The 20,197-nt window shown below is 46.5% G+C and overlaps 1 protein-coding gene across 1 annotated transcript in view; it reads left to right on the forward strand.

The window, feature by feature from the left end:
- The window catches only part of FAM161B (FAM161 centrosomal protein B), a 191,765-nt gene that overhangs the window by 163,985 nt on the left and 7,583 nt on the right, over positions 1-20,197 (forward strand). The window contains exon 8 of the mRNA XM_069637651.1: positions 13,760-13,923. Coding sequence (XP_069493752.1) covers positions 13,760-13,923 — 164 coding nt within the window. The remainder of the gene's footprint in view (positions 1-13,759; positions 13,924-20,197) is intronic.

The following is a 20,197-nucleotide window of genomic DNA, read 5'->3' on the forward strand; positions in this document are numbered from 1 at the left end:
CATGTTTCAGCCTTGTTGGGCATCATCATTGAGGAGTAGCTTGGGTGTCTAGGCCGGGCAGACTCGGGACCCACGTCTGGGCATACCCGTCCCATTCGGGGTGGCTTTAGCAAAACAAAAAGGTGATGGCTGGAAGGTTTTGAATTAATCATAACCACGGGCATAGCTCTGGGAAACCCTCCAGACCATCGTTTTTCAGCCTGCCAAGCCATTACAGAAGGGGAAAAACCATATGCAAATCAGGCTTGATCCTCCCCAAAAGGGGCAGTCCAACCCGAACTGCTACGTCACATCCCTTCTGCACAAGAAAGGATGGTGAGCTAAAGTCTCTGGTTGAAACTCTGACCCGGGACATAGGCCGGTAGTAGAGAAACTCTCAGGACCCCCCTTGTTTGTGCATATTAAGTAGCTTTGGGTTTTCATCCTAAATTACAAGGGTACTCCAGACATGGAACCCTTGCTCGCTCCACCTCACTGACGAGGCCCAACCAGGCCGAAACATGTGTCTGGGGTTGCTGTTGGTACTCTTGTTCAGAAGAGAATTGCCGTGCATTTCGGTGCTGGACTGCCCCTGGGCAGGACAAAGACTGATATGTAGATGGAAATTTCTCTTCTGTGAAAGGATGGTGAGCTAAAGGCTCTGGTTGAGACTCTAAACCGCGCAATAGGCTGGTAGTAGAGAAACTCCCAGAACCCCCCCTTGTTTGTGCTCACTTTCCCTGGGCCTTGGGCGTTGGCTGCGCTTCTTGCCACCACTCGCCTCCACCGCTCACCTCCACTGTCCAGCGCTGGGTCACCTGGTAATCTTGGTCTGGTAAGCCTTTAAGGATCCACCCAGCAGGACCTCACTCCCTCACGGCGTCAAACACCAGAGCAATGCCAAACACCGGGCCCTTGCCCCTGCGTGGGCTTCACAGCTGCTGGGCTTGTCCTCAGCAGAAGTATCCTGTGGGGCGTCACCAAAATCCGGGAACCAACGAGAGGGGCTGCGCACACACCAGAGCAGTGCCAAACACTGTGCCCTTGCAGGTACCAGAAAAACCATCTGTTTTTAGCTCCCAGACTGCTCTCTACAGATTTTAATGAGTACTTTTTAACAAGTACAAAGCTCCCTTACCCAGCTTTATATACACCTTCTAGTTTCCAGTAGTTATCCCAAGGCTGTATTGCCACTCTTCAAGTCTTGGATAACCTTGTCACCCTTGTGTCAGAGGACTCTGGGGTTACAATAACTTCAGTATCTTTAAAACAATGGTGTTCCATTCGTAATTTAGCTGGTTTCACTTTTTAATAGGTAAGGCTCTACTGGCTTGGGTAATACTTGTTCTTCGGTTGACTTCAGCAACTTCTACGACTGCTACATAAGTATTCAGTATGTTACAAGCAGTCCGTTTCTCAGTGGAAACTAAATTAGGCACACGCGATTTAGTTTTGAGAATTTTAACACTTTAAAGATGTGCATTCCCTCTTTTCGGTCATCGTTATGCTTCAAAAGAACTTGGGAAACAGTTTCATGTGTGCAACCTCTTTTGATGTTAAATGGGCTTGTAAAATTGCCGGAAAGTCAGTTTCTACTTCCTAGTTACTGTTAGGCAGAATCCTGTGCAGTGCCCTTAGGGACCACTACACACAATTAAGACTACAGGTGGCAATACAAGTTTTACCTTTGGAACAAGCCTGTACTACTATGTCAGAGTGGTAGCAGTGGCGGAGCAGCCAGGCTTATCTCAAGAGTATATGAGCAGTAGCAGAGATTACACAGAGACCACAATTACTGTGACTCAAGCAAACACTGACTCAAGGTTTCAGGTAAAAAATATAAGTACATTTATTTTTAAACCATTCGTTATTAACACAACACTTCTATTAAACTCAAATAAAAACCACACGTTAAATACACTACAACTAACCAATTCACTTTGTACAGTATGTCTCAAGGTAAGTACCCTGTGTTTGAATCAACCGGTGTTAGGCACAAAACACGTTACTGCAAACACAATTGCGATCACTTTTTGACAGTTCGGTCTACTAAATAAACGCGTATCCGTGACATGAAATGCTACCGGGGAAAAAACACACTTAGCACCTGAGATACCCAGAGGGAGTTGGAGGCAAAAATCACAGGCAATATTTTGGTTAGGCAGGCAGAATCAAGAAACATTCAGAGACAGGAGTTCAAAAGTCAAAGGGCCGGAGCCAGGGTTGAAAGACACCGGGGCCTGTTGCCGAAGATCACAGTCAGTTCACGATTCCACGTAGCCAAAAGCACTTCGATATTGTCAATGTTCGGAAGCAAAAGTTATAAGAAGGAGGGAAGACAAGGGCAAGCCTTGGAAATGAAGAAAAGGGATTCACCCAGTTTCCTCAAGCAGAACACAGTACCTTGTTCCAATGGTGCAGTTGGTGCCCTGGCAGTTGTTCCTGTTGGTTTCGCACATACCCACGATTCCTGGAGCTTTGTTGTGAAGGACGACGTCTGAAGGGGGTCTGCACCACACAGGGATGAAGCCGGCAGCAGCGACGAGGAATAAAAGGTGCGCTCCTTCAAAACAGGAGAGGCTCTTCAGGTGGCTATCCGGACCACTACAGCAACGTGCAGCGATTTCGACCAAGGAAGAGGATCCTCTGGCTGTAGAAGATGAGCTGGTTATCCCCACCAAGCTCAAGGGAAGAAGACTCCGGACTGGATCTCCTCTGAGTCTTTGAAGGGAAGATAGCTCAGGACTGCAGCAGGGCTTCACCGGGACGGGGTAGTTGCAGCAGCTGTTGTTCTCTCTGCTTCTCTTCGGTTCCTTGTAGTTCCAGTGCCAACTCTCTGACTTCCAGCCCAAGAGACCTGCCTTTTATGCAAAAAAAACCCATTCACACAGCCTGGCTGTCAATCACCCAGCAGGGGGGTTGTCCAGCCCGGACAACTACCCTGACCAATCATGTTAATGTTAAAGGACATTTGTACCACGCACTATCACCACCGGAGTGGTCCCCTGGCGCTCTGGCGGCTCTGGAAGAGCAGGGGAGGTTGGGTTAGTGGGAGGAAGCAGGAAAAGTGCAAGAGAGCAGTGATGTGCTGTTGGCGGCCTCAGCCCGGTGGGTTCGTTGGCTGGGCCTGGGGTGTTTGTGGCCGGTAATCATTGTGTACTGTTGTGCAAGACTGTGTGTGTTTTTGTTTTGTTGTTGCAATGTAGTGAAGTTTGTGCGGTTTGTTGTGCTGTAGGTTTTGGTTGCGTCTGGTTTGGAGTTTGAGAGGTGTATGCAGAAAGGGAAATTGTTAGTAGGGTTGGTTAGTTTGCGTCTCTATCCTGAATTGAGGCGCACGGCTTGCGTAGTCTCCCCTGATGCAGCTCTGTCCTGATCTGGGTCCGACTGGCATACAAGGTTCCTTACTCCTCTGGCCCCCACCTCTAACAAGCTCCCCTTGTCCTCCCTTCATACTCCTGTGGCCAGTGCACCTAACAATGTCAACCTCTCAGGTAGTGTGGTGATTGCCAATATATCGACAACTCCACACCACTGTGGTACCTGGTGGTAACTAGGGCGGGCAAAAGTGTTGGTGGGATTGTCTGGGGTAGGTGACTCAGTCTCCGTGTGTGCCGCCTGTGTTCCATTCAATCCGGTGTCACCCGTCCAGGTGTCGTGGGAGTTACCCTCTCGGGTCGGGGATGCCCGTGTCCTTTCCGGTTTAATCATGACAAAGTGCAACTTGGGTTTCCTAGGATACCCTGTGCAGGGGGTGACTACACCCCTCACTCACATTCAGCCCACCTAAACACCCAGGCGCCTTGAGGAGGGCTTCTGAGCAGAAGCCCGCCAAAAGACAGTGAACAAAGAAGGTGGATCTAGTTTGCCGCGCAAAGTAAGACTTTAACAAAAAGAAATGGCGAATAAACCCAACAGGAGCCAAAAGAAAGACGATTTGGTCAAGCGGGTTTATGTTCAAGGCTAATATAATAGCCAAGAACAGTACCACATTTATCTAATCGCGGTAGAAAAGTTAGGGTAGATACCACTGCAACCATCCAAGTCTAAATGTTAAAAGAGCGAAACAGTGCTCTAGGAGGTACAGATAAAAAGGGATACAAATTAACCCTTTCCAGTACTCCATGGAAGATGGGGTGTACTGGATCTGTGGTAGATTGACTAAGTAAAGTTAATGGTAACTTTACCCTTTTCTGGGGGACGGTAGTCGCCTCAGAAATGGAGTCGAGGGAAGTCTCAAAGACAACCCTGTGCCACGGCACTGAAGGTGCTTTGTGACACACAAGAAGAAGAGGGCTACTGAAGTGGTGTGCTTCAGAGTCCATAATCACAAAAACAGGTAGAAACACATAACAAAACACAGGTAAGAGTGGGGGAAAAGCTATCACTCTCACCAAGTGGAAAAAAAATAAACTCCAGAAGTCACAAAGCTGCTGAGGGACTCACTAGGTGAGGGAAATCAGCCATAGATGAGAATTCTCCCTAACAGTTACTGGCAACGTTCTCCTCTTTAATAGGAGACATGCAACCGTTTACAGCTAACAATGGGAAAAAGAAGCTTTCTCTTCACACTTGTACTTTGCTTTGATGATATACGCGTGTAATATGATTCCCTTGTAAAAATGACTTCCCACTTCTGCGAACAACATTTACTTGCTTTCACTTGCCTACGAGGTATAATGTAAACTGGTTACAGTTACCGGCAAGTTTTTCCGAATGATTTGGAGTACTGAACTTCTCAATCACAGCAACTTCTGGCTGCTTCTACTTCCCAACTTAATTTCTTCTGCTGCTATAGGCAATCTTGGGACCCACACCCCTCTGCAACACGGGTGTCTCCGATCCAGCCTCATTAATGGAGATTCTTCCTTTCTCCAGCTTTCCTCTGCTTGCTTCTGCACACAGGCCTTGGGTGGCTGCACAACCTTGGCTCTGCATTCACAGCAATTGGGCACACCTTGAAAGACTGCCTGTTTCTTCCAGTCTCTCCTAGTCTCTTTCCAGTGCTGCCACAGCCAAACAGGGTTTGTGAGCAGAGGACCAACTCAGAACCTGCAGATGAAATCTGCTCTTCCTCTGCTCGGGAGTCCTTTCTGTGGTCACACTTCCTAGTGAACAGCCAGCCTTGTGCTCTGCTTCTTCTACTGCTACCTCTGCTGACCTTCCATTTCCTGCTTCAGCTGCTTTCTACTGCACCTTCCTGCTGCAGCCTTGTATGCCCCTCAGGTGGGTTAAATGGCTTTCGGTACAGGCCCTTAGGACTAATTGCCTGACCGTGCCAAAATCTTTTAGGCCTGCCTGACCTTGGCTCTTACATGCCTCTTCAGCCCTCTTTTTCATCACAGCCTGTGAGGAACTCTGAGACATGTAGTCCATTTTAGAAAAATTCATTTGTTTTCTTTAAAATGGCAAAAGGCCATCAGAAGGATGGGGCTACGGGGAAAGTTAAAAAGGGGTTCCTACCAGTCTTCCTGGTCTGATTTCCCCCACCCCATGTGATCCTCACGCAGTACACCACCAGGAGGACCGATATCAGAGAGCGCCTGCCTTCTCCTGGCCACATGGGATGGGTCCCAGACCAGGTTCCTGGGGGGAATCCCATTGGGTTCTCCATAAAGGTCTCTCGGCATGTGGCCAGGGAACGGCAGAAGCAACCTGATTCTGACCCTGGGGGTTGTTATCTGAGGGGGGAACACATGAGGGGAGAAGACCCTCATGGGAGTGAAGTGGACTTGCTAGGTGTAACATGGTATCCCCCCTTTCCCCGTAGAATCTGACGAACCTGTAACTCCCAATCCTCCATGACATATTGTAATGTTAGACAAGAACATCCAGTCATGACTAATAGCAAAGTTCTGTCATTCCTTATTTTTAAAACCTTCGACAATACTGAGGCGAGATGGAGGACTAGAGCGATGACGATTGCTAATGCTCAGAAGCAAGAGACACGCTCTAGTTGCTGGAAGAATTCGATTGGTGCCGGGACATTCAAAAGCATCAGGGAAGATGGAGTCTCACTACTCCCGAAGCGAGCCGGGAAATCAGATGGACGCAAGCTCCTGCAGGTGCCGTCAGAAGAAGCTCTGAAGCGGGAGGTTCGCCATGTGAATTCTGTGAGTGGATGAAGCTGCCAAGGGAAATACTAGGCATCATGGGAACCGAAGAGCTGACGAGATGCCCGTCAGGCAACGGAACAAGCCGCTGGGAGAACCAAAGACCCCAAAGGATGCTGAAGCTGTCAAGTGAAGCCACTGAGCCCATAGAGGGAGGTTGGGATGCCGGGCACTTCGTGGTGTGTATAGCGTGCCCGTAGAACCGAATGCATGAACTTGATGAGCCCGAACAGGGCGCTGGGACGTTTGTTGAGAGACACAAAGGGGAAAGGCAGATGAGACACAAAGGCAGATGAGAACAGGTAGGAAATGGTTTCAAGATTTCACCTAGTGAGCAACTCCTATTTAGTTTCCGGTAAGGTGCCCTTTAACCCTTGAGTCCTGTTATACATTTTGTTTATTGAATTGGTGTAACTAAGATACACAAGCACCTCCCAGATACCTGGGTGGTGCAGTGAGATTAAAATTCCCTAACATATGGTATTTTCACACCAATGTTATTCTGTTCTAGGGGAAGGTTTCACAGTCTGTTGAAGAGAAGACGACACTGTTGGATTAACAGTTATGAAGACAAGATCATTCACTTTAGTAAAAAAGTTAATTATGTACTAATATTGTCTAGTGCACTTATGTGAAGCAGTGTACATTGTTCAGACAGGTAGCCCCTGATGAATTTCCTGATACTATTTAGAATAGCTTATAAAGGAAATAAACATGTTGGGATATGTGATATTTTATAAATTGGTATGACTGGAAGAATATTTGTATGAATGGTGTGCTTGATGTGAGTTTTACATTTTTAAATCTGATTGCACAGCACTGGACACTTTTTGTGCATTAGTGGAAGGTTAACATCTGTTTTTCCTCATTAATAAACTGTCTGTTCTGTACTGTCAGTATTAGTAAATTAACTATACATATAAACATCATCTAGACTGATTCTCCTGTTTGACTGAGTTGTGCAGACTTCCCCCTGCAACAGTTCTTTTGCCTACAAGTATTGTGTTGTTAATTAGTAAAGGTTTCTAAACCTGATAGGGGATTGCTTGTGGGCTCCCACTCCCTCATGCCTCCCACAAATGTTGATTGCAAGACAGATGAGAACAGGTTGAGGACCCAATGTATAAAGGAAGCAAATAGAAGATCTTGGAACGGTTTAACATTGAGAAAGAAGGAAAGTCTGTTAATTGAAAGAAAGCCCTGGCAGGAGAGTATACCACGCAGAATAATTGCAAGTCTGGGATCTGCACCCAACTGTGTTGATACAAGTGAATGGAAGCATAATAGGAGAGTGTACCAGATTGACAGACTCACTCTCACGCTTCTTCAATTTCAATTTTCTGGAGTGTGTGGAATCCAGGGGAAGGGAGTCAGTCCCCCCCCCGCACTCCGGCACCTCCACTCAGTCCCCTTTGAACATATCAGACACTTAGATAACCTGGCTACTACTAGTACATATTAGCCCTTGGCATACTAGTGGGGGAAGGCAGTTGGGACGTATGGAGGAAAGGGAACTATGGACTACGAGTACACTTGTCACTACGGTGAGTAACTTTAATTACTCATACATCCCGTTCCCTTTCCTCCATCCTTGTGGGTGATTCCACCGAACAAGAACATAGGCTAGAGCTGTGACAACCTGCTTCATATCTAGGGTGAAGCAAAAAGGTTCTTCAGAATTGCTTGATCAAATTTTGCATAGCGCCTGGAGCTGTTGGCCAGTGAGTAGTGCTTACAGAAGGCTGACGGAATGGCCCAAGTAGCGCCTTGCTCATGACATCCCAAGAAGCATGTCTGTGAAATGCGACAGCCGTTGCCTTGGCTCTGACCGCCTGAGCATGAATCCCCTCAAGAACAGGTTTGCCCATGGCCGTATACGCCTCTGAGATGGACTGAACCATCCAACGGGAATCTTGTAGAGCTCTCCCGTCCCCTGCACACCCAAAGAGTATTGTATAAACAACCATGTTGTCAATTATTTTAGTACGTACAGTAATTACATTTTTTGACTCAATTTATATTAAGAAAAGTAATTTTTACTTCAGTTGTATTTTTTCCATCAGATTCAATTTGTTCACCATCAAATCATAATGTTATTTTACTTCAAACATAATCAATTATGGGTTACACATCGAAAGAAGTCTTGGAAGCCTGAGAGCCGGGAAGGAGCCCCTAAAAGTCACAAACAATGCCTCAAGCTTTCTGAAGGATTTCGTCAGAGAGATAAAACTTGAGGACACTGTTGAGGTCCAAGAAATGCAGGACCCTCTCCGCTTTTGACATGGGTTTGGGAAGAACACCAGCAGGCAGATTAAATGGAGAGACCACCTTGGGCAAGAAGTTTGGGTGAGTGCACAAGATGGTCTTGAAACATGGTGAAGGGCTCACATGAGGACAGCGCCTGCAGCTCACTAATCCTGAATACAGAGGGGAGAGACACCAGTAAAACCGTCTTTAGTATCACCAAGTGGATGTCCACAGAGGCCATTGGCTCTGAGGGCTTGCGCTGCAAAGCTGTGAGAACCACACTGAGGTCCCCGACTGGGTGTGGCCTATGCACTGGCAGAAAAAGCCTAGACAACCCTTTAAGGTGGGCCTTAACCACTGGGTTGGTTGCAGAAAACACATGCTCGGGGGAATTCCTGTAAGCCCCAATGGCTACCAGATAAGTGTGGCACATATCCACCTGAACTCCAGAACGAACAAGGTGTTGAAAAAGCCATTACATCATCCAGGTGACAGGAGACGGGGTCCAGACCCTTGTTGCAAGCCCAATGGCAGAACCTAGTCCATTTGCTCTTCTACTGGGACAGAGTCGAGTGCCTCCTGGCCTGCTGAATGATGTACCAGTTGTTATCAGAAAATTGAGCTTGCTGAAGCCACAGCTGATCTGGAACTAAGCTACCAGGGCCAGTTTGGCTGGGTCCAAATGTTCCACTCCCCTGCTCCGCTGTCTCAGGAAGCCCCTGCTGGGGATCAGAAGATGGTCGGGAACCTGGGAGCAGAACTACAGAAGATCCAAAAACCAGGGTCTCTCAGGCCAGTAGGTGGTCAACAGGATGAGGCTGCAACCCACAGATGCCCGGAACTTGCAGAGGGGTGGGTGCGAATGCATAAAACCTGCGACCATGCCAACAGTTCTGGAAGGCATCTCCCAGTGACCCCCGACCTGCCCATGAAGCAAACTGGGGGTACTTGGCATTGAACCCCAAGCGGCTAAACTGGTCCGCTTCTGCATTGCTGTCCCCCGGGAGGTGGACTGCCGAAATCCAAATCCCCTCCATCAGGGCCCATTCCCAGATCAAAACTGCCTCCAACCAGATGTGGGGGGGGAGGACGGGTACCACCCTACTTATTCAGGTAAAACATTGTAGTAGAATTGTCCGTCCTGAGCAGAACAGACCTGTCACTGATGAGGGGCAAGAGCTCGAGCAGATTGATATGAAGGAGAGCTCCCATCCTGGACCATGCTACATGAATCGAATAGCCCTCCAGAGCAACCAGAGTAGCCCCCCAGCCTGAGATGGAGGAGTCCGTGGTCAGCACCAGGGTATGCTCCGGCTGGGTGAAACGGGCTCCCACTGAGATATTGCCCTCCACCAGCCAAGATCTGGCAGCAGGGGTGGTGGTATTGGGATCCTGTCCAACTGAGACCCTGTATCCTGATCCCAGTTGGCTGCCAGGTGGAGCTGGAGGCCCCTCATCTTGAGGCGAGCGTGCTGTACAGTGAGCATGCAGGAAGCCATCGGGCCCAGAATGGGCTGGAACCACCATGCCGAGTTGGCCAGAAAGTGTTCCACCTTGCAGAGGGACATGATCCTCTTGGGTGTGGGGAACACCCAATGAACTGTAGTGTTCCAATGCAACCCTAGGAAAACCAGTTCCTGGGACAGGCATTACTGTGATTTACGCTGGTTGAAAACCCAACCTGATGAAGGATATCCATCAATCTTTGGCAGGAGTGAGGCCACCGTTAACAGCCAGTCGTCCAAGTAAGGGTATAGATGATGGCGTTCATCAACTTTGTGAAGACACGAGGGGTCGAGTTCAAGCCGAAGGGCAATACCTTGTACTGAAAGTAGTACGTCATAATGGTGAACCGCAGAAACTTTCAATGCGGTTGATATACGGGTACATGAAGGTACGCATCCTTTAGGTCCAGGGAAAACCTCCAGTTCCCTGCACACAGAGACTCTGCTATGTGCATGGGAGTAATCATCTTGAAGCATTCCAACAGTAAAGACAGATTTAGAAATGACAGGTCCAGGACTACCCTCAGCCCAGCCCGGTTGTTTTTGGGTAACTCAAAAATCCTTGAATAGTAAGCGAAGACCCGGTCTGAAAGAGGAATCCGTTCTATCGCCTGCATCTCCAGGAGAAAATGAACCTCCAGTAAAAGAGCTGGGGATCCAATTTGACGAAGAGGAGTTGAGGATGTTAGAAGCAAAGGAAGAGCAAGACTGAAGGCCGAGGATCCACGGTTTGCTGAAAAGAAATTTCCAGGTAGCCTGGAAAAGAGCCCACCGGCCCCCAACAGGCAAGCTGTGTTGCCTGACCTTGACGTCACTGCTTCTTGGTGTTCAAGGTGGGGGAAGGGAAGGGGGAGCAGAAAACCCCATGCAACGTCCTCTGCTGCTTCCTCCTGTTGTCGCTGGGTGACCTGTCAGGCCTCTGTGTACAGTGGTCCCTGAACCCCTTGAAGCCGGAGAAAGCGTGGGGTTTGAACTCGGTCCTACCCTGGGTTTGAGGGAAGGATTTCTGACCTGGTTTTGTCCGGATGGCCAAGGACTTGGCAGTTTGAGTGGACTTTTTCTTCTTTGTCAACTCCTCATCAGTCGATGAATGAAAAAGGCCCACACCCTCAAAGGGCAGATCCAGGATCCGCTCCTGCACGTCAGATGAAAACTTTGTTACGTGCATCCACGCCGTCCTTCTCATCTTGACCCCAAGGCGCAACTCTCTGCTCGCTGTGGCGATATGGGAGAACGAAGACTACACGAGGTCCTGCGCAGTGGCCCGGGCATCTGCCAGACCGGCCTTGAAGGAGACTTGCTTGTCCGAAGGGAGGTTGGGCAGAAATTCCCCAAGCTCCTGCCATAGCTTCTGGTAAGCCGCAGCCAAAAGGGAGTTCGCGTTGGCTTGCTGCAGATGCAGTCCTAAGATGGAGTAAGATTGCTTTCCCAAGGACTCAAGGAATTTGTCCTCCTTGGAGAGGCTGCTGGAGGCGGCTCCCATGGAGGAAGACAACAAAGACGAGGGTTTAGAATAAAAAGAGGCTGCATCTACCACAGAGGAATGGGGCTGCGTGTGGGAGGCGAGGAGGATCGGCTCCCCGTCTGTCAGCCTAATGCTGTCCAACTTCTTGTTCATCTGGGCGTTGGCCTTGGGCTTCTCCCAGACCTTTCACGCCACCTGCAGGACATCCTTCTGGAGGGGGATGCCAGACCAGATCGTGGTGCGTTTCCCCAAGACCTTTGCTAGCATACCCGTCTCCTGGGGGGCTTCCTCAGGAAGAGGGACCCCCAAGAACTCCGCCAGGCCCTGAAGGCGGTCATGAAAGGCCTTAACGGATGCTGAGGGCTCATCATACTGGGTGTCATCATCATCATCGCCCCGCCACCCCCATTTTTACAGACTGAGGGGAATCCGGGCGCTGGGACCCAGGTGCCGGTGGGGTGCTCCCTGGTCCAGAGCTGCAGATGGGTCCAACGGCTGTTAAGGGAGAGGCGTTGGCAGTACAGGAGAATGCAGAGTGGTCAGAACGACAGGTAAGGTCTGAACTGGTGGAGGGACCGGCAATGGAACCGGGAGCGTGGGAGGAACAGGAGTACCCAGAGGAGGGGGGCCGGGGAGGCGCCACCTGCGGTATGACCTCCTTCACAGTGTCTTTCAGGAGCTCCTTCAACTGTGGGGAGCGCATGAGTGGGAGGAAGCACTTGAAGAAGTGGTCCTCGCCAGCTGCCGGGTCCCTGTGAGGAGCTGAACAATCTGACATCATTAACTGTGAGAGGAGACGCATGCAGTATGCGCATCACAGTATCATTGGCAACAGCAGCCCTGTAGCAGCCCAGAGACAACTCTAGACAACTCTAAACTTACAGGCACCTAAACCTGGTACCTGACGGTCATCCAAAAATAGGCCCTTGACCGACAGCGGCACTAATTAATGCGGACTTGCTGTTTAACCTCCATAGATTCATCACCATATCGTGGTTTGTACAGGTAAGCCCCCCTCTTTGGTGTATGACACGACGTGGCACTATTATGACACCATCAAACATGTTAGGCACTTACTGACACAAGTTATTGATTCATAGATTGAACTTCAACATTTGAAAGCATGAAGTCCAGCCAAGAGGACATCTAACACGTTATAGATCTCCATCCAATTTTAAATATGAACCATGCAGAGCAATCTGCCACGGCACGGTAAGATAAATCAAACATTAATAGATTATAAATAAGAAATAAAGATACTTTCTTGCCTTCTTGACAATTTTAAAAATACTGAAATTATCCCTTGTCTTTCGTTTCACTGAACAGGCTTTTTCCACAAGTCTCTTTTCGTCCTGATGAAGGCCTGTGTAAGATAGGCCCATCCAATAGCCTGTGAGGGCCGAAACACACCTGTGTAGACCACTTTACCCTTTGTGTGTCATTTGTCCACACTGTTTTACCATGGTCTCAATCCCTTGTTTTGAAATTGCACTAATTGTTGTAACGCCTGTCCTCTATAACAGTAGGTGTTAAACCATTCAATGTTAATATGTACCAACAAAAAATTTGAGTCAAGTTTCTCGAATATGTATTCTGTACAACACCGTGCATTTGGTTCATGTTCAGCCAGTAATGAGATGTTCTGTGTATTCTGTGTGCCATTAGACCAATAGGTATTTTCCTTTTGAATATAAATATCTATTGAAAAAAGGTATGTTTGCGATGTTATTATGTCAATGATTCCTTTGGGTTGCTCAATTAGGCAAGACTGAGCCTTTTCATTTGTTTACTTACAAGAGAGGACTCAGACACGAGAGATACAGCTTGGGTCTTGCACCCAAAACAGAGACATCAACCTCAGAGATCCCCCTGGTAGGCCGGTAGTCTTGGGGAGAAGTGACGGATTTGCACGATTCATCACAGTACCATAAAATAGAAATCCAAAAATAACATTTCCTTTGCTTCCTTATAATTTCTCAAAATATTTCTTGTTCAGAAGCACTGAAAATGGTTTTGGTTTACTCCTTCTACATGACCTAATGTTAGTTGAAATGGCTGTGGTGGAGGAACGCACCATCACAATGAAAGTAGCGTAGGCCTTTACATACTTGTTGAAAAAGCTGATGTACATCCAATACAAAATCTGAAAATGCACTCAATTCCGTGAAACCTGAGTCCCCTCTGACCAAGCATGCTTTACACCACATCATGGTTGAAGAACTCAAATGGCAAGTTATGTGCTACAAATCTCTCCCACGGTTAGGTTTTAAACAATTACCCAAGCATGGAAATACACACTTGGATGCTGTTTTCCAAGAATGAGGTTTAGAAGTGACATGCAGGTCAGAGTGTTCCCAAACATCAATTTGAGTATGTCTACTGCTGCTATGATTTGGAATGAAAGTATTTCTTTTATTTTTTATTTGGTGTTTAATTTACATTTTTGTTTCCAGAGAGATGCAAGGAAGGAAGCAGAGCGTCGGTACAAAAGTACTCTGCAGGAAGCAGGGCTCAGTGAAGACTTTGTGAAGAACAAGGGTGCCCTTGGCCACGAGACCTGTGAAGAAGAATTAGATGATGGAGCGGAGTCTACGTATGAAGCTGAATCATCTCCTAGGTATTTTGAACTAAAGAGATGATGGGGTTTGTGTTGAGTAGCTCCTTCTGCTGGAATGCTCAGAGATATTTACTGTGATGTGGGAATGGCACATAACTTAAGTGGGCCACATATGCAGTATAGTGTAAGATATTAGACCAAATGACGAAACCAAAATAATTTCCAAATCAGAAGCCCTATCTGACGTCAGGCCCTCTAATTGCTAACATTTCACATAAGAGGGTGCTCTTTCAACCCGGGTAAGGGATTTTGAAATTAAATAAGATTTCATGTTTATTCTTACTGGAGGACCTACTCTTGCCAATATTCATATAATAATACTAGAACACTGGCGTTAGTAGGTAAGAACAGACCTGTGAATGTTTTTTCAACACCTTTCAGAGAACCTATACAATTCTTTACGTTAAGCAAATATTGTATGTTTAGTACGGTATATACACTAAGTATTCCTCTAATGAAGTGAGTTTTGACAACACTGATCTTTATACACAATGATTAACTTCAGCACTAAGAATCTGATAATTCTCCCACTAATTTGAAAACTAGATTTAAAGTAAGGATGTGTTACTTTTTCTCCACAGTGAGCCTTGATTTATGTAATGCTAAATTCCTTATGTCCGTATGCAGGGTTCCTTCTTTCTAAAGTATCCGGGAATGAGGTGGAGGGCTGCACCAAAAGGAGCTTTGTATGGTGGACTATTCTCCAAAAATCATCGCATCTCTTTCAAAATATATTGAAGCCTGTTTGAGGATCCTGTGTTGTGACAGGAGCGGAGATCCCAGGGAAGAACAGAACTGCAGGTTTCTGTTGTTTTTAGTTATGTATTGAGACCATTCACAGGTTCTCGTCAGGTCTGCCCTGAGGGGACCCCTTCTCTATGAGGCTCGAGAGGCGAGGCTGCTTCCCAATAGTCCCCCTAGGGGTGGTAAAAAGCAGAGGACCTCATAGAGAGAGACTCATATCATGGGGGTAAGGACCCCCCCCCTAAATCCTTGTTCCCAGTAGACATGGCCTTATTAACTCCTTCTCCCGCCCAATCTGAAACCACTACTGTGTGTTATTGTGAAGTCTCTACTATCCCATCTGTAGGGTTAGATAAGATTGAGACGAAAAAGCACCAAAGAAGCATTCAGAACAGCAGTAGAAGAGAGTCTCAACCAACTGTGACGAGGTGGCCACTAGGAGACATGACGATAACTTCAGAGCCATTGACGGCAAACATTGACGCTATGCCTGGGCGGTCCCAGCAGTGTAAAGTAAAGACAGAGGAATGACTAGAGGTGTTTGAGAGCAGGAAGAGCAGCGAGGGAAGCTGGCGTCCATCCTAGAGGGCTTGGGAAATTTAAGCCTGCGCTGCCCAAAACCTCGAGAGACAGTCGGTCTTGGGAAGAGAAACCGTCGGGAGCCACGCAAGCCGGGGGTAAACCTGACTCACTGTAGAAGCAGGAAAAATCCAGCGGTGGCGTGGCCTCTTTGAGCTGAACCATGTAGTCCATAAAACACGCAGAGACTGCTGCAGCAGCGACTCTGCAGAGCTGCATAGACCAGAGAGGAGGAAAGCAGGCACATGCGCTGAACGTGAGCAGAACCAACAGCGACCTGAGACCCTGGTAGCACTCCCCAGTGAAGATGCAGGTAACAGGAGCTGTGGGTCCAGGGAGCCCAGAGTCAAGTATCCCTCGGGAGTGATCGCCCTCATCACAGAAGTGACAATCAGGGAATCAAGAAGGCAGTATTTCCTCAGGAGTGATCTCCTAGACACAGTAGTAATATCCAGAGGACCAAGAGTCGAGCATTCTTCTGGAGTAATCTCTGTCGTCACAGTAGTGATACGAAAAGCCATACATCTCAAGAGTGCCTCAGGAGTGAGCTCCTTTGTCCCAGTGGAAAAACCAACACAAGTGAAATATACCAAAAGGACAAAGCACTGTCAGGGAGGAATATTCGTAATATTCAAGTTATAAAAGTCCTGACAAAGCGCCAGCAGCTAGAAGAGTGGATTGTTATAATTCTAATTATTTTTTTTATAGTGCGCTTAATAGCGAAGAGGTTTCTAAGCGCGGACCCTGGATTCAAACTTGTGTTGCTGCGTCCAAGGCGAGCGCATTGCCACTGAGATATAAAGCTTCAACGCTGTTGTTTGCAAATCCTTGGAAGAAAATAAAGAAACTTGTAAAGGACTATCAAACAATAGTCTCCATAGCTCTTCCAGACTAGGAGATGGGAGTCATTCTCCTGGTCCAAGTGTAATTGGTAAATCGGACCCTATTGCAAGAGACTGCTGTTAAGTCAGTCTTAGACCGTATTGTTTCAATAGGAGAAGGGAGCCATTCTTCTATTGATTTTCATAAGAAGTTTATTGAATCCTTTTTGGTTTATTTCTTAGTGGTAGGGATAGAGTAGTTGGTTTGGACAGAGGACGGTATTTTGGTTTTTGACTTACATCCTGATGGTACCTGAGTTATTCTGTGTTGAGGTAGGAAAAGCCCAAACCCCTATAAGAATAGGGAGAGACAGGTTCTTTGCTTTATTTGAATAAAGGTTTTTAGCCAAAATGATAACGCCTCGTCAGCCTCTGTACTCCATCTAGCCACAGTGTGCTGTGACAAAGTAACTTATGATAGGAGCAGGGAAAGTGGACTGGAATACTTTGGAGGGCAGGGAAAGCCACCAGCTGCGTGATATAACTCTTAGAGGTGGGCTAGTGGGGATCTCCCAGAACCCACCCACACTCCCCTCTTGGTACCTGCAGCAAACCCCACAACCATTGCAGCTGGGAAGGTGGCCTGTTTTGGCGGAGCATGATGTCTTAAAAAAGGGGAAGGATCTCCCATAATGAAGTACCAGGGGTGAAGTGTTTGCGGAGACTGCGACAAATAGTACTGCAGCACAATGAGAAATTTAAGAGAGATTTGGAATACACAGCAAACTTGTTACTCTCCTTCAACTCAGCAAATTCCATGCTGATCAACCCAAAGGCAGGAACAACTGCGGGGAGTGCATGTCGGAGTTCAAAGGTGAACAGGCGTTTGTGGACATGAAGAAGTGAACAAGCTGTACATGCGCAGTGTGATAAAGATGTTGGAGACAGACTACAATCACTGGTGGTGCAGGAAGCCGAAATGCAGAAAGGATAAACAATACTACTTGTCATAAGGAGACCATGCACCACTATTATAATACTGTAGGTCTACTATCCGGGAGTAGGAAAATTACATACAAAGACAAGTGGTGGGAAGAGAAGGGAACCAGAAATAAAAAACACAGTTAAAATAGTTATTCAGGATCCCAGTGCCAACACTAACAATGCCAGGGGATGTTTTGATCGCTAGGACATCGTATTTAAGAAAACACAAATGCACATATCACAGTCAACAATGGTTCTGATGGCTGGAATCAACTAGAACATAGCCAGCGGCCACCAAAAGACAAGATGCAGTTTAGCAGGAATTGCTAAAACATCGCATTTCAGGTAAAAATAGTTACAGTGTAAATAAGTACTCATATTTGCGGAAGTGGAGAGCATGAATTTAAAAATACATTACAAATCACAGGTAAGAGCTAAGGTTCCAGTTTTTAGCATAAAGCTCAATGAACGACCTAAATTGAATGCCGGAAAAATATGCCGGGACAGATAAATACCCCCAAAATCACTTGAGAAGAATTTAAGGAAAGTTCCCATAGAAAGTCAATAGGCAATCTGTGTGCATGAGGAAAAGGCAGGTAAATCCCAGTTCTACACCCAGGGAGAACCAGAGGAGATTAGAGTTCCAGAGGGCAGTTCGAGAAGAAGCTGCACCACAGCACGGGCGAAGGCCAAATGGAAACCAATCGGAAACTGTAGTTAAAATCCACCTGCAAATAGCCTCAAACCTAGACCACGGACACCCCTCATGGTAAGTATATCAAATAACCTACCACCCAGGACCCTTGTGCGTTTGCATTAAGGTGTATGCAATTCCCAGCAGCCACTATTGTCATTTGCACTGCAGTGTGCAAATGAAGAGGGCAAAGGGTGCGTACATGTTTGTAGACCGCCTTTTGGCCTTTACATTTGCACCTCACATTGACAAGTGAGTAAACGCTGCCTGGCATGTCAGGCAGCGTTAAATTTTCATTGTGAGCGCCGCTTGCCATGCTCACTTGGCAAGTGGCCCTCACGATTATAATTAAACCCTAGCATGTATGTCGGGGATGGTTTAAATGCAATTGTGAACACAGCTTACCGTGCCTGCATGTCGGGGAGGGTTTAATTTCAATTGTGAACACACCTTACCATGCGCGCATGGTAAGCAGTGTTCAGAAATACAATTGTAATTGTACACGCTTCCTGCCATGGCAGGGAGCATTTGCAATGGATCCCTATGAGGTCCGCCTGCTTTAATGCTGGTGCATAAAGCCGGCAAAACCCCTCAAAGCAAATACAATATGCTGGGCATTGTTATACGGTTGTCTGTTTTGTTGCTAAAGTACTTATTGATGTAAAATAAATCTATAATTGTGTAGCATAATAAATCTGTATATTTTTCAGTATATTAGTCCAGTGTATTTTCTATGGATAAATAGTTAGACTGATGCAAAGGTGCAATTAGTCCATGTCTCTTCTGACTGTTCTGCCATGTTAGCATTTTAAGAGAGGTTTGGCTTCCCTTTTGTTCTCAGTGTGTTGCCCCACACCAAGGTTAGTGGTTGTACAGCCCTCACATGAGGCTTCTGCACAACCGTCTTAACTGTCCGACCCTGTCAGAGTTTGTCATCCTGACCGTCGATCTCCTGGACAAAGCCAACCCTGAGTTTAGACTTCAGGAACCCTATAGCTTTTCCAGGTATCACAAGAACTCAAGATTGAGCGAGAAAGGGGGTCACTCATCATTTTTGTTTTAATTCCTCATGCTGTATACTCCCCCAAAGGGCATTGTTGTTTGTTTTCCTGCCTCCCTTTTTATTTCCAAACCACATGTACTGGCTAGAGAAGATTAAGAGTAAAACATTTATTCCACAAAGGATAGGGGTAGAATATTCTGTTCTACCTCAAGTTATCTGTAACTGTGTTACTGCTATCAGCACAACCATCTTTACTCCAGTGGCAAAATAGATATGTGGCAGGCATATAAGGGTGGAAGAGAATTTTCTATTGCAGTATTAAAAAAAACCCTGTTTTAGCAATTCCTGCACTGCCTTTAATGGGACAGGTCTGCACTAGTTTGGCTTCTACTTCAATATTTAACAAATTTGGGGGATTCTTCTTTTCTACCTTTTTAGTTTTGAACAGTAAATGGACATGGCTCTGTACAGAATATGGCCCAGCGTACTGTTTAACCCTTATGATTCTAGCTGATAAGCCGATGCCTCCTGGCCATTACCCTTGGGCTGTTTCTTATTACTGATCCCTCTTTGTTAGTTTGCACCTTGGTTCTTCCTGGTGGACTAACATCTTGGTATGGCCTCGGCTGACCACTACATGTCTGATGGGCTGTTATCAAATAACTTAAGACCAACTCAACTTTTTATGAAAGCTATAGAGTCTGTTTCTTAAGAACGTAACCTGAACTCCCTTTCCTCTTGTAACTTCAATTGCAATCGCACCTTTGGCCAAAATACAGTCAGGCGATTAAAAACACTGTTGAATTTGCGGGGTACAGAATAACATTTTAGAGGACATTTTAGTACAACTATGGTATAAAGAAGATCCCTCACTTTCTAAAAGTGATGTTCTAATAATAACAACCAAAGCTTTCAAGACCCGAAGGCAATATTTTAATTTTTATCATACAAAAGATATCATATCTCACTGGGGGGCAATAGATTTATTAAAGGGGATACCGCTAAAACAATGCAGAGTCTATTTGGGTTCCCGAGAGCAACAAGAACATTTCCAAACGCCCTGCAGAAATTGGTTTTTGTTTTGATAAATGTCGGATCGATGGCCATGACCATGTTTTGGTTAGAGGACTATCCCCCAGAAAATGGTAAATGGAAGGCCTAAGCACTGGAAATGGCCACCCCAGGAAAGCAAGCAGAATTCCCGATTCAGGAACATATACACCTTTTGGGATACCATAGCCAAAACTCTCTATTGCACTGGAAGTGAAGGAGGGCAGGAATAAGTACATTTGCATTGTACGGTGATGAGCAACTATCAATTTCTTTTATTCTCTGATCTTTTATGCACTGTTCAACTAGTAAATGCAGACAATATTTGAAACAGTGTAGTTTAGTCTGCATTAAGAACATAGTATACCGAATTCTAGTGGCGATAGCCGTGATTTAGGC

This window comes from Ambystoma mexicanum, chromosome 14 (assembly GCF_040938575.1).
Source record: "Ambystoma mexicanum isolate Mex_15411 chromosome 14, UKY_AmexF1_1, whole genome shotgun sequence".
Lineage (NCBI taxonomy): Eukaryota > Metazoa > Chordata > Amphibia > Caudata > Ambystomatidae > Ambystoma > Ambystoma mexicanum.